A 13,751-nucleotide genomic window follows, 5' to 3' on the forward strand; every position below is an offset into this window, starting at 1 on the left:
AGGTGTCTTTGCATCTAAAATGAGTTTCTTGCAGACAGCATATCAATGGGTCTTGTTTTTTTATCCAATCTGATAGCCTGTGTCTTTTGATTGGGGCATTTAGCCCATTTACATTCAGGGTAACTATTGAAAGATATGAACTTAGTGCCATTGTATTGCCTGTAAGGTGACTGTTACTGCATATTGTCTGTGTTCCTTTCTGGTCTATGTTGCTTTTAGGCTCTCTCTTTGCTTAGAGGACCCCTTTCAATATTTCTTGTAGGGCTGGTTTCGTGTTTGCAAATTCCTTTGGTTTTTGTTTGTCTTCGAAGCTTTTTATCTCTCCTTCTATTTTCAGTTACAACCTAGCTGGATATAGTATTCTTGGCTGCATATTTTTCTCATTTAGTGCTCTAAATATATCATGCCAGTCTTTTCTGGCCTGCCAGGTCTCTGGATAGGTCTGTTGCCAATCTAATGTTTCTACCATTGTAGGTTACGTCTCGTCTCCCGAGCTGCTTTCAGGATTTTCTCTTTGTCTCTGAGACTCGTAAGTTTTACTATTAGATGTCGGGGTGTTGACTTATTTTTATTGATTTTGAGGAGGGTTCTCTGTGCCTCCTGGATTTTGATACCTGTTTCCTTCCCCAAATTAGGGAAGTTCTCTGCTATAATTTGCTCCAATATACCTTCTGCCTCTCTCTCTCTTTCTTCTTCTTCTGGGATCCCAATTATTCTAATATTGTTTCGTCTTATGGTATCACTTATCTCTCGATTCTGCCTTCGTGATCCAGTAGTTGTTTATCTCTCTTTTTCTCAGCTTCTTTATTTTCCATCATTTAGTCTTCTAGATCACTAATTCTCTCTTCTGCCTCATTTATCCTAGCAGTTAGAGCCTCCGTTTTTGACTGCACCTCATTAATAGCCCTTTTAATTTCGACGTGGTTAGATTTTAGTTCTTTTTTTTCTCCAGAAAGGGTTTCTCTAATATCTTCCATGCTTTTTTCAAGCCCACCTAGTATCTTTAAAATCGTCATTCTGAACTCTAGTTCCGACATCTTACTAATGTCCATATTGATTAGGTCCCTGGCAGTCGGTACTGCCTCTTGTTCTTTTTTTTGAGGTGATTTTTTCCGTCTTGTCATTTTGTCCAGAGGAGAATAGGTGAATGAGAGAACAAAATGCTAACAGGGTAACAACAACCCCAGAAAAATATACACTAAATAAATGAGAAGAGACCTCAGGTTTTTAGATGAATCCACAAAAAAATGTTTACAGCATAAGTTCCAGTTCGGGCAGATACCTGAAAGGCACACATGCCACTGTGGTGACCACCATCGCCAGCTGGCCCATCCCTTCCTGGTGACCGTGGCCGCCGCCACCAAGCAACTGACACTGACTAACAAGTAACTAACTACTCGCGGCTGCCGAGTCTGCCGTGCGCTCCTGGCCGCCCGCCACCCGCCCAGCCCACCAGCCTCTCATTATAAATTTCTAATTCAGTTTATTTGCAGTCAGAGAAACTGGCATGTGTGGTACTGATTATGTGAAATCAGTTGAGATGCCATCAAGTATGTCATCCAGTTTTAAAATATTCCATGTGTGCTTGAAAAGAATATATGTGTTCTAATTGTTCGATGAAAATTTCTGCATATGTTGTTAGGCCAAGCTTGTTAATTGTATTGTTTAAATTTTCTATATTTTTGCTGATTTCTCTATCTTTGCTATTTGACCTTCAGTAGCCCCCATGACACTTTCTGTTGTAAGTCTATTTTGTCTGATATCCATAGAGTGATACCAGTTCTTGGTTAGTATTTGGGTAATATATATTTTTTGCCTCCTTTTACTTCCAACCTTCTGTGTTGTTCTGTTTTAGTCCTATCTCTTGAAAATAGCTCATAGCTTTTCAGTTTTTATCCAAACTGACAATCTCTTTTACTGGCTGGCAAGTTAAATACATTTACATTTATTGTATTGATATATTTGAACATGCTATTGTATGATTTTTAAAATTTTTACTTGTTCTTCTATTTTTATGTTTCCTCTTTCTCCTTCTTTGTCTTTTTCAATGATTAAATTTTGATAAATATCTCCTTCCCTCATTACTTCTCTATTTTTCTATCAGTTTGGAACTTATCCTTCTGGTTTTATTTTTAGTAATTACCCCCGCAATTTTATCAGGCATACTAACACAAGATGTTAAAATTAAATAATATCTTTACTCTCCTTCCAGTCACAAAAGGGCTTTAGGACTCTTGCACTTACATCTCCTTCTCCCACCTTGACTTCCATTCTATTGTTATCTAACATTTCCCTTTTTTTATTCCCACAAATTAGATACTGTTACTGTTACTTGAGACAAACATTGCCTATTTGGAATTAGTGCTTTGTTTACTATTTTATTTGCCAACCATTCTTTCATGCATCTCAAGCTGTCTTTCCGAGATCCTTTTCCTTCTTGAAGTAAATCCTCCAGAAGTTCCTTTCCAGTAGGTCTCTGGGTGGTAAACTGCTCCAGCTTTGTTTATCTACAAACGTTTTATTTTATCCTCTTTTTTTGTTTTGTTTTGCTTTTAAATTCATCTTTTTTTTATGAATTACACAAATCATTTCCTGTTGTCATCTTATTTAAACAGAAAAGGCAAAGTCCTTTTGTTTTGGAGAGGAGTGACTAAGCCTGCATTTAATGACACACCCCTGAGAAATGGTTTGCAATAAATAACAGCACAGAGGAACTAGAAACCCCCAAGCTGATTTCAGCAAACAACACTGTTGTTCTCTATCAACACTGTTGTATTCTTTAATGATTGTTTTTGCTGGGAATGCATTTCTAAATTAGCAATTATTTTCTCTCAACACCTTAAAACTGTGTTTCCAATGTCTTCTGGCTTCCACTGATGATGCAAAAATCCACTATCAGTTTAACTGCTGTTCCTTTGTAAGTATTCTAGCTTTTCTGGCTGTTTTCAAGGTAGTTATTTATTTATTTACCATAACCTACGACAATTTCACCATTTATTTGCCTTCGGAGCTGTGCAGTTTCACTACTGCATGTCTACATGTGGGTATCTTATTTTTCCTGCTTGGGATACACTGTGTTTCCTAATTCTGTGGATTGGGATTATTTCTCAGTCCTAGAGCATGCTGACACCATTGTCCTTCCTCATGTTCTCCTTTTTCTTTTTCTACACCTCCAGCCAGACACACATTAGACCTTCTCACTCTAGCCTCTGGATGAATCCTTCAAATGCATGCATTTTCTCTTTACCTGTGAGCAATCCATTATGCATTTTTTCAACTTAAATATTTTTTTTTCATTTCCAAATGTTCCATATTCTTAAGGCTGTTTCTTTATTCCTAATCACTTATTGTTATATATTCTTCCTGGTGATTTCTCCAACATAGCTATCCTATACCTTGTATTTGGTAATTCAGACACCTGTAATCCTTGGGAGGCTACATCTGATGGTTCTTGCTTCAGCTGCCTCTCACTCACACTGCCTGTTTCTCATGTATTTGGTAATCTTTGCCTATGAGGCCATACCACTTCAAGAGGCAAGCTTCCCCTCCAGAGGACCACTTCTGTCTCTTCTTGGGAGTTGAAGATACCCCTACCAGGACCACTAAAACCCTCTTCTAAGGTTTTGGTTTAGAGCCAAGAACCTCAGACACAATTCCCCCTCCTCATTACTGTTCTAAGGATCAGATTGCCCACAATCGTGCTGCTATAGGAATGTGGCCTTTGGAAGACCCTACTTCTCCCAGCTGCCTGCAGGTCTACATCAGAGCCATTGTTACTCAAGCTCCCACCATGATCTGGTCCCGTTTCTTCCTTCCAGGGCTCCTGGCTGCCTTGGCCTCTGCCCCTCACTCTTAGAACTCTGCTTTCATTTGTCTGGTTTGGGGCCATGATGCCTGAAAACATCTCCTACCTTTGAGAGACCAGCAATGCCTCAAAGGGTGCATCTCATCTGAAGTCTCACTGCTGTGGAACAGGGCGATCTCTTGGAGCTCCTAGACATTCATGATACTGCCACTATTTTTTTTCTAGCCCAAACATAACCTACAACAATTTCACCATTTATTTTTCATCTCCTTATTTTGAACCCACTATTCCCAATCGTTAAAATCTTTCAACAGAGATTCTATCGTGGATCTTGTGAGTGTTATCTGTGCTTTGTGTGCATTTATCCAAGTTTCTGAACAGATGAATAAGACAAAATCTATCCCAGCACTCCGCTAGTGCCCAAGGCAAGATCTTTCATACTCATTTATTCATTTTTCATTCATGTAACATTTATTGAGCATCAACTCTGCTAGGTGCTGTGTCGGACACTGTGCTAGATACTGGGAATCCCTGACTTCAAGGAGCTTACAGTCTTATTACCACATCACTTCTCCCAGTGAGCTTAATTAAGCTGAGTAGAAGCAGGTGGGCTAGAGATCTGAGCATCTGGCTGTTTACCACTCTGTCCCTGCTTTGCTGATGGTAATGGATGTTAAAAGTCACACCTCCTTCAAGCTTCCCCTTCTACAGCTTGATATAAGGTTCAGTCACAAGAGTCTCAGGCATCACATTTGGGGGTCCTACCATTTGAAAGTAACCCCAACTCTGGGTCTGGGCAGTATGGGTGTTAGGTGTCCCTCCATAAGCTGGCCTTCCTCCTTGCCTGCTGTCTCAATTTGCAGGGTGTGATCTAGCAGTCCCACACCCTGCCGCCCAGGTCCACTGCTGGCCCTGCACTGGGGATGGCCAAACTGGACATCATCACCCAACCAGTGCTCTGAAGCAGCTTTATTGAGCTGGTGAAAGAGCCAGACTTTATTTCCCCAGGTATCAAATGGACACCTGATGAGAATGGAGTCATTGCCTTTGACTGCAGAAATCGTGGCTGGTAAGAGCTGCAGGGGAAAGGTTTCTGGTGCTGGCATCTCTCCTATAACCTCTGGGTTCTGCCTAGTTCTCCTGTAGTCTCTGCCCCACCCCCACCACCAGCCAAGGGCCTCAGGTCTGTAGAACCTTAACCCCACACGAGAGCAGGAAGAGTTGCTGGCTGCATTTCTCCTTGTCTCTGCAGCTGCCCTTGCTCCAGGACTCATCACATCTGTCTTTACCACCCCAAACCTCCTCACAGTACATTGAGCTGTCTCTAAATCAGCGTTCTACCAAAGTTTCCTCTCCTTCCACATGCCTCCTCTGGCAGATTTGTAACAAAATCTGAGGGTGGAATCCAACTATATCCCTCCCTGCTATCTGGCCCTCCAGGACACTGGCTGGTCCAAAACGAAGAGGATAAGGGTTACCACTGGGACTTAACCTTGCTCCCACCTGACAGGCCTATTAGATGTGCACATTCCCAGCTGTTGACCCCAAAATGGCTTTAGAACTATGCTGAGTGTATAAAACCTAGCTTTGATGGATCACTAACCTGAACCTTGGGCACACTTGAGCCAGAATCTGAATAGAAATAGTTAGAGACTCAGTTGGGAGGCTGTTGTGGCTTTGGTTTTCCCAACATTGGCCTGTGCTTTCTTTCTGTTAAAGGTACATTCAAGCTGCTACTTCTCCCAAGGACATAGTGATTGTGGTGGATACGAGTGGTAGCATGAAGGGGCTGCGGATGACTATCGCCAAGCACACCATCTCCACCATCCTGGACACACTGGGGGAGAATGACTTTGTTAACATCATCGCGGTAAATGTGCCTTCCTGCTCTAGAATAGCTCTCCCTAGGAAAAAACCTTTCCTCTGCCTGCAACTAGAATGACCTATACTTATAATCATTTGATGCTTCATACTGTATAATGATTCTCTCCTCTGAAGCCGGGGCTTCTAAGCTAAGGTCGGACCAAGGATGGCCTTCAAGAGGTCCACAGAGTTTCTGAAATTATGTGTAAAATGTGTGCATCCATTTTTTCTGATTCCATAGATTTCATCAGTTTCTCAGATGAGTCTGAGAATAATAATTAAGAGGCACTGGCCCTGAGCAAATACCTAACTTACCCCCATCCATGTGCTCTTGACTGGTACCCATCTCTGGAACAGCCTCTCCATTATGGTTAGGATGAGTGAACCCTGGGCTCTTGCTTTTTACATTTTCAGCCCTTCCACTTCTTTCATTCCACCCAAATCCAGATGCATCAGGAGAAGGGGAACATAGGTGCATAGGTTGTGGGGGCCTAGAAAGGGACCAGCAAACCCTGGTCCTGCTTTCACCACAAATCTTCCTGAGGATAGCTCTGCCTGCCCTAGAAAAGTAATGAAGGAGAGGGATGAAGCAGAAAGAAATGGGAAGATACAAGTCAGGAATGTAATGAAAGAGCAGGCAAGCTCTGTCCTCCAAGGACGCAGAGTTGACTGCCACCTTGGAGGCATCATTTTGAAGGTCACGTGATCCAAAACTTTCCCCCATCGGCTTGTCACCGTGCTGAAAATGCTTGCCTTCAGTGGGATTTATGTATCTAGTAAAGGGATACCAAGGCAAAATGATTTAACTTCAAAATGTTCATCCCAGGGTATGAGAAGGGCCCCCCTCATCCCTGAATTGCTCCCCTGAGGCCTACATCATTTACCCACTTGCACCACTCCTGGACCCCACCCTCCCCATCTCCACCACCTTTCCATCCCTGGTCATGATCTGCAGCAGCGACAGGACAACTACGAGATCAGGTCTGACACCTCCGGGAGAGTGGGGGGAGCTCCTGCTCCTCCCGCAGAGCCTGCCCCACCTCTCTCCCAACCCTTCTCCTGCTGTTTGGGGAGGAGAGGTAGGGGAAGCATTTGCTCCCAATGTTCCCCCAGAACACCCCACCATTTGCCCTAGAACTTGCATGCACTCCTACCACCGTGTCACCATCATCCCCCTTTCTCTCCCTCTCATTTATTTTCTTTTTTTAAGATTTTATTTGAGAGAGCGCTAGAGACAAGCAGACTCCCTGCTGAGGGCAGAGCCTGATGTGGGCTTGATACCACGGCCCTGAGACCATGACCTGAGCTGAAATCAAGAGTCGGCTGCTCAACCGACTGAGCCACCCAGGCGCCCCTCCCTTTCTTATTTAAACAGAAGTGGATTAAAGACATCTTGAAGATTTGAATCTTAACTATAAGGAAGTGGAGTGATTAGGAAAAAGAGGGCAGTAATAATTCATCTTTTTCCCTTCCCATTCCTTGTGGATAGCTAGAAGATCTTCATCATAAGTGCAAGGCAAAGGGTGAAAGAACACAGTTCCTAATCCCCAGACCCAGGCCCTGGGGAGGGGTCTGCACATGGAAGGCTCTGGGATTCTCATGGAAGGCACTTTGTCTAGTCATAGGGGTGAAGACCAAAGGGATTCTCTCAGTACCTTCAGGTTCTCTGTGTTCTGGGAGATGGACATCACTCAGCCAGCCACCTGAAAAAAATGGTCCAAGACTAGGATTTGAGGGAGAATTTTTGGAGTTAATACCTCACTGTTCTCTGTAGTGCCTTCTCTCTACTCAGGAGAACTACCAGAAGCATAGGGTACCCCAAGATAATATTATACATGTGCTTAGGTGACCTGTGAGTTGCCTGAGCTTTTTCACTGGGTCCTGACATTCCAAACTGACCCAGTCCATTCTCCTGTCCCCTCTGCCCTTTGCAACTGCAGTACAGTGACTACATCCATTACATCGAGCCTTGTTTTAAAGGGATCCTTGTCCAGGCGGATCGAGACAATCGTGAGGTGAGTGTCCACCATCAGGTGAGTGCCTGATTCTTCTGAGTCCCTGCTCTGATTAGGATGGTGGGCAGTCACCTGTACAGACTGCCTGATGGCCCCCTTTACTTATTCCCATGGCACTTGGAAAGAGGACAAAGAAGTTACCCACGTAAATACACCCAAGAAATTGCTTCATAAATATGCTGCCTGCCTATCAGAGCAAATAGTGAGCACAGAGAGATCTTCCATCCAAGGGAAATCTCACTTATTCAGGACTGCTTTTTCACTCTATGGATTATCCAAGACTCAGTTTCCCTCTTTGCCTCTTCCATGGGCCTTTCCACTATATCAGTCACAAGGAGCTTCCCCAAAAGGAAGAGAAGTTCAAACCCATTAGATTGAGTCCTTCTCAAAGGCCAAGGAGGAGAGGCAACTTTTTTTAAAGGGAAAAGTTTTCATGTGACAGATCCTTCTTCCTGTGACTGGGGAATTTGAGTTTGGCTGCTTCTTGAATCCGGGCCTCAGGTTGGACCCTGGAGCCCCTGGTGGCCTCCCTGGTTTCTCCTGTGAAATGTTCATTGTTAGTTACATTGGGCTGGGTGCGGAAGGTGCTGGGGACCTGGGAACCTGGACAGTGGCTCCTAGCAGTCTGCCTGGACTGTCTCCCTCCTCTGGATAGGCTCACACTTGGCATTTCCTTCTAGTAGTGGGGTTGTGTTTGCACCCAGCCACTTACACTCTTTCAGTTTATCTTGGGGGCATTTGAGAAACATCTATTGTAGGGATCCAGCCATGAAATTAGCTGGATCATGAAGAGATGGATCCTGCAATCATGCTCTGGGAAAACAGCTCTAAACAGCCTCTGAAATTAAGACCAAAGATGAGGGGCGCCTGGGTGGCTCAGTCGTTAAGCGTCTGCCTTCGGCTCAGGTCATGATCCCAGGGTCCTGGGATCGAGCCCCGCATCGTGCTCCCTGCTCAGCAGGAAGCCTGCTTCTCCCTCTCCCACTCCCCCTGCTTGTGTATCCTCTCTCGCTGTGTCTCTCTCTGTCAAATTAATAATAAAATCTTTAAAAAAAAAAAAAAAAGACCAAAGATGAAAGTTCCCTGGCTGTCAATCCACTGACCCTCCTCTAATTTCTTACCCATGACAGCATTTCAAACAGCTGGTAGATGAGCTGATGGTCAGGGGTGTGGGGGTCGTGAACCAAGCCTTGATCGAAGCCTTCCAGATCCTGAAGCAGGTACCCACACATGGTGAAGCTGGGGAAGAGTGAAAGGTTGGGAGACAGGGTGGAGGTGTGGGGAGGGTAGTAGATGGCCTGCAGTTACGGTGCCTGTCCTTTCCCCACACAGTTCCAAGAGGCCCGGCAAGGAAGCCTCTGCAACCAGGCCATCATGCTGATCACCGATGGGGCTGTGGAGGACTATGAGCCAGTGTTTGAGAAGTACAACTGGCCAGACTGCAAGGTTACTCTTCTGGTGGAAGTCAAGAGGGCAGGGGAAGGGACCAAAGGAAGTGTTCTCCTACTGCCTGCATGGGATAACCAATAGTGCCCAGAAAAACCAGGCCTGCCTTGAGTTCAAATGCTCTGCCCCATTAGACCTGTTAGTATATTCAGATAGTATGTCCCAGACTGGTGTTCCAAAATTATGTTGACCCTAGGCACAGAGGTCTCATGTGAGAAAGAGTTCAGGGTGAGAAATCAGATGTGGTGTTGAGAGGAAAACTGCCAGGCTGTTACCCTCCGCCCTGTACCTGGCCCATGTCACCCTGGCCCTGGCAAGTCCCATCGCTGCCTGGGCCTCAGGATCCTTTCTGGTCAATAGGATGAGAGTGGAGAATCCAAAGTCAGCAAAGTGTTTGACCTGACATCCAAGACTCACATAAATAATATTAGCACTACTTATAGCCAGGAATCATGGCTGCTGAGTACATCTGTGTCTTGTGGATTAGGTTCGAGTTTTCACTTATCTTATTGGAAGAGAAGTGACTTTTGCTGACCGCATGAAGTGGATTGCATGCAACAACAAAGGTAGGTGGTGTGTGAGCAGAGCTCCTTGCAGCCTGCACCCAGTCATCAGAGATGCTGAGCCATGGTTCCTGCATGGGGGCCTTGCAGAGGAGCAGTACTGTGTCGAGATGACAGTATCTGCTCTTCCTTCTTACTTGGGAAAAGCTAGACAAAATGTAGATTGCCCCCATGAAACCTTGAGTAAATGCATGATTACCCCTGCAGGGACTCTAAGTCATAAAGTCACCTGAAATGAAACTGAGAGGTTATCTATCCAGTGTTTACAGAAGAGAAAATTCTCTCTTCAAATAAAGCCTATATGAACCACAATACAGACAGAGTGAGGCAGGGGTGAGACCCACAGTTTAAATGTAAGTTCTCTCTTATGTCTAGCCTCCATTCCTCTTGTTGCAAATTAAGCCCATTTACCGTGGTTCTGCTTCCAGACAAAAAGCAGAGGGTCGTCATTTTCTTTAGAATAAGGTTTTGGGTGTGGTTGTCATTTGTCTCTGGCCAGAACCCAAGACTTGGGCTTCACAATGCCAGCTTGGGCCCTTAATTCAACCAAAGTTAATTGAGCATGTACTGTGGTGCCTGGCAAAGTGGTCAGGATGGACTCAGTCTTGTCCTTGCTACTGTCCAGCAGAGGAGACATACAAGTGAACCATCAGTGGTGATGTTATCTGAAATGTGCTATAAGGGCAGAGGGGCACAGACCATACAGGGGTTGGGAGAGGGACGTGACGGGAGAGGTACTTCCTCCATCTGGAGGCAGCAGGGAGAACTTCTTAAAGGAAGAGGTGTCTACACTGAGACATAAAGAATGGTAGGAATCAGCCAGACATAGAGAGCATGGAAGAGTGTTCCAGACAGAGGGTCTGAGACAAGAGGCATCTGGGAATAAAAAGCAGTTTCACTTTTTGGAGGGTGGAATGAATGTTTTGTGGGAGGTGATAAGCAATGAGACCAGAGAGGTAAACATGTTCTAAGTCATTCATAGCCTTGTAAGCCATTTGCTCTTTTAAATATCACCTTGGCTACAACAATGAGGCTATAGCACCCCTCCCTGTAACCGAGGAAGGGCAGTGGTCAGAGAAAGGGGGTTGGGGGGCACTGAGCCACTGTCTTGGACTGTACTCCCTGAAAATGGATCCCAAGACAGAGCTGCATGCAGGAGAGGGTGCTCTTGGAAGATAACCCTGTAAGGAAGTAAGGAGGGCATCATCATGAGAGGGAAGCCAACCCACACAATCCTTGCCGCTGAGGCCCTGCTGCTCCTGTGGCATCTCTGGATTGGGAAGGCCCCCCAGAATTCTCCTAGGTTGAGACAGCACCACCGGCCTCCAACTGTCCCCAGGAAAGAGCATAACCTTGGGGGGAAGTAGTCCCCTGTGACCCAGGGAAGCTCCCAGTGAAGAGCCCACCTGTAAGCTGAGAGCAGCCGGGGGAGAGTGTGTGGGCCCTGGAGAGCAATTCCAAGGGTGACCCCAGCTTTTCACAACCACAAGACCCTTTCCTCTGTTAGGCTACTACACGCAGATCTCCACACTGGCAGATGCACAGGAGAATGTGATGGAGTACCTGCACGTGCTCAGCCGCCCTATGGTCATCAACCATGACCATGACATCACCTGGACGGAAGCCTACATGGACAGCAAGGTGGGGGCCTGACCCTGCTTCAGAGTTAGGGGCCCCAGGGAATAAGAGGTAACTTCCTGGGTCAGGAGAGAGGTGAGCAGAGCACCTCCTCAGGAGATGGTGTGAAGGGGTGAACATACTCAGCCCACTGGAAGACCCTTGCATGTATGCTGCCCCCAGAGACCCAGAAACCCAGTGAGCAGACCTGTCCAAGGCTGCCCTCCACAGCAGAGCCCCTCTGCTCCAAACTTGTTCCTTCCTGCTTCCCATTGTCCTCACAGCCCCCATTGTCTTCTCTCCTACCTGTTTCAGGAAGAGAGGAGTCTGACCAGTAATTCAAGATACTATGGCTTCATCAGGTGCTCCCCTTCCTGGGCCCCTGTACTTTCAGAAACTGTCTATGAGTTGCAGTGACTTACACAAAGGAATAGATAACCAAAGCAGAATGTCAGATGAGATGTTTGTCACTGCTAAGTGACATTGCCCTGGTCCCTTCTCATATCATCTCCCACATGTAGCCACCTGCTTCAGTGATGATGTATCAGCCTGGGATGAAGAGAGATCTGAACACAGTGGCTTAGATAAGAGAGAAGTGTAATTCTCCCTCATCTAAGAGAACTTTAGAGGTGGCCAGCCTGGAGCTGGTGAGGAGCTTCCTGCTCACCAGAGACCCAGAGTGTTTCCTGCTATCCCCGTGGCCAACTCTAGGGTCCTCCTGGTTCCAGTAGCTGGTAAAACATTAGTCAACTGAAATCACTCACTTTCAGAAAACCTTACTTCCAAACTGTCAGCTGAAAAATCAGATGAGGAAGGGGAAGAGACTTGATGGTTAGTGATCTATGTACAGTATAACAAATACAATATTTTAATAATTACATAATGTAAAAGACATCACTACAATGTCAATCATATGACAACATAAATGTATCAAAGCAACACTTAAGCAACACCTCAAATTAACATGAGGTTATGTGTCAAATATATCCAATTTTTAAAAAGTTCTTCATTCTCCAAGAAAGAAGACTATAGACCTCCATGGGCTCAGCACAACATTTGGTTGATCCTGATGAAGATCACACATATCAAACATACCTGCACACACCACCTGTGAGGGCCTGTCTTCATGATAAAGTGGGGTGCTTGTGTGGAGTCCCTTTCAAGGAGGCTGAAGGAGCCCACACAGTAAGATGAGGTAGTCGGGGAGGAGGACCATCTCAGAGATGGGGAATGATGTGGCTCTGGCGTTCTCAGTGAGGAAGAGGTTGTGGGTCTGTCTCATGTGTGTTAGGAGTGACCCCACGATCAGCTACAACTACACCATGGCTTCCCCTTAAGCGGTTCTTCCCCATGCATGCACTTGTGTTTGCAGGTGGCTCAGTGTCAATGTCCTTCTCCCTCTTAACTGTCCTGGACTGTTGTGTGTGCCAACCTTGTGTCCATGGCAGAGATTTCTGGGTGTGTGCAGGATGGGTTGTTCCCTGAGCTCAGGCTCATCCTTGGCATGGCCAAGACAGAGGACTTCATGAGCATGTTTGGGAGCTGAGTTGTGGGCTCTGGGGTTCTGACACTTGCCCTGGCTTAGGACTGTTGCTGCTAAGTGACATTGCCCTGGTCCCCTCTCCATCCCACCTCTCTCCTCCAGCATTTCTGCCAGCTCTCCTTTTGCAGAGAAGGGGAACCTCACATGTGGCTTTTTCCTCCTGTTGGAGGGTGACACGTTAGTGGTAGTTGACATTGGTGACTGTGGATCCTCCACTCTATGGACTCTGAGCTTTCTGTCCTTTGCTCTTTCCTCCTTGACAGCTATTCACTTCACAGGCCAAGAACATGATGCTCCTCACCACTGTGGCCATGCCAGTCTTCAGCAAGAAGAATGAAACTGTGAGTGGCCACTCTCTGAGAAGCTGCAACAGGCATTAGAACTTGGGGCCACTGGCTGGCCTCTTTAGACCAATGGTTCTTGACTTGGCTGCACATCAGAGCCACCTTTCACATTCAGATTCCATGCCCTATGCCCAACCAGCTATATCAGAATCTCTTGGTTGGGAAGGGGTGAGGATGGGAGATGGGTTGGGGTCCATATTTCCCAAAGCTCGCCCAATGATTCTGTTCAGCCAGTTTGGAATTGTCCTAGTGCTCTGAACTTGTAACCACTGTCCTGGGATATAAGGCTAGAAAGCTCCCCTTGCCAACCTTCTGGCAAAACAACACTTAACCTACCAGTTTGGGCAGCCTCTAATTTGTTTGTAAAGGCCTCTGGTGAGGGAATTTCTAGAATCTTCCATCCTCCATCTGGTCAGAAAATGTTTCCTTATAAGCTTTGTGTGTTTCAGAGCATCCATAGGTTATGATCCCTTGGATTTTGATACTTCAGCCTCTGCTATGAAAATTAATAATTCATTCAACTTTGTATTTATTTTAAATATTACAATTTAAATA

At 45.7% G+C, this 13,751-nt stretch overlaps 1 protein-coding gene across 1 annotated transcript in view; it reads left to right on the top strand.

Annotated features, from left to right (window-relative positions):
• The window catches only part of CACNA2D4 (calcium voltage-gated channel auxiliary subunit alpha2delta 4), a 123,528-nt gene that overhangs the window by 23,809 nt on the left and 85,968 nt on the right, over positions 1-13,751 (top strand). The window contains exons 7-14 of the mRNA XM_032390745.1: positions 4,814-4,874; positions 5,525-5,675; positions 7,609-7,683; positions 8,814-8,903; positions 9,016-9,129; positions 9,617-9,695; positions 11,200-11,333; positions 13,116-13,193. Of these exons, the coding sequence (XP_032246636.1) occupies positions 4,814-4,874; positions 5,525-5,675; positions 7,609-7,683; positions 8,814-8,903; positions 9,016-9,129; positions 9,617-9,695; positions 11,200-11,333; positions 13,116-13,193 (782 nt within the window). The remainder of the gene's footprint in view (positions 1-4,813; positions 4,875-5,524; positions 5,676-7,608; positions 7,684-8,813; positions 8,904-9,015; positions 9,130-9,616; positions 9,696-11,199; positions 11,334-13,115; positions 13,194-13,751) is intronic.

The sequence above is a fragment of the Phoca vitulina genome, unplaced genomic scaffold (genome assembly GCF_004348235.1).
Source record: "Phoca vitulina isolate PV1807 unplaced genomic scaffold, GSC_HSeal_1.0 scaffold59, whole genome shotgun sequence".
Lineage (NCBI taxonomy): Eukaryota > Metazoa > Chordata > Mammalia > Carnivora > Phocidae > Phoca > Phoca vitulina.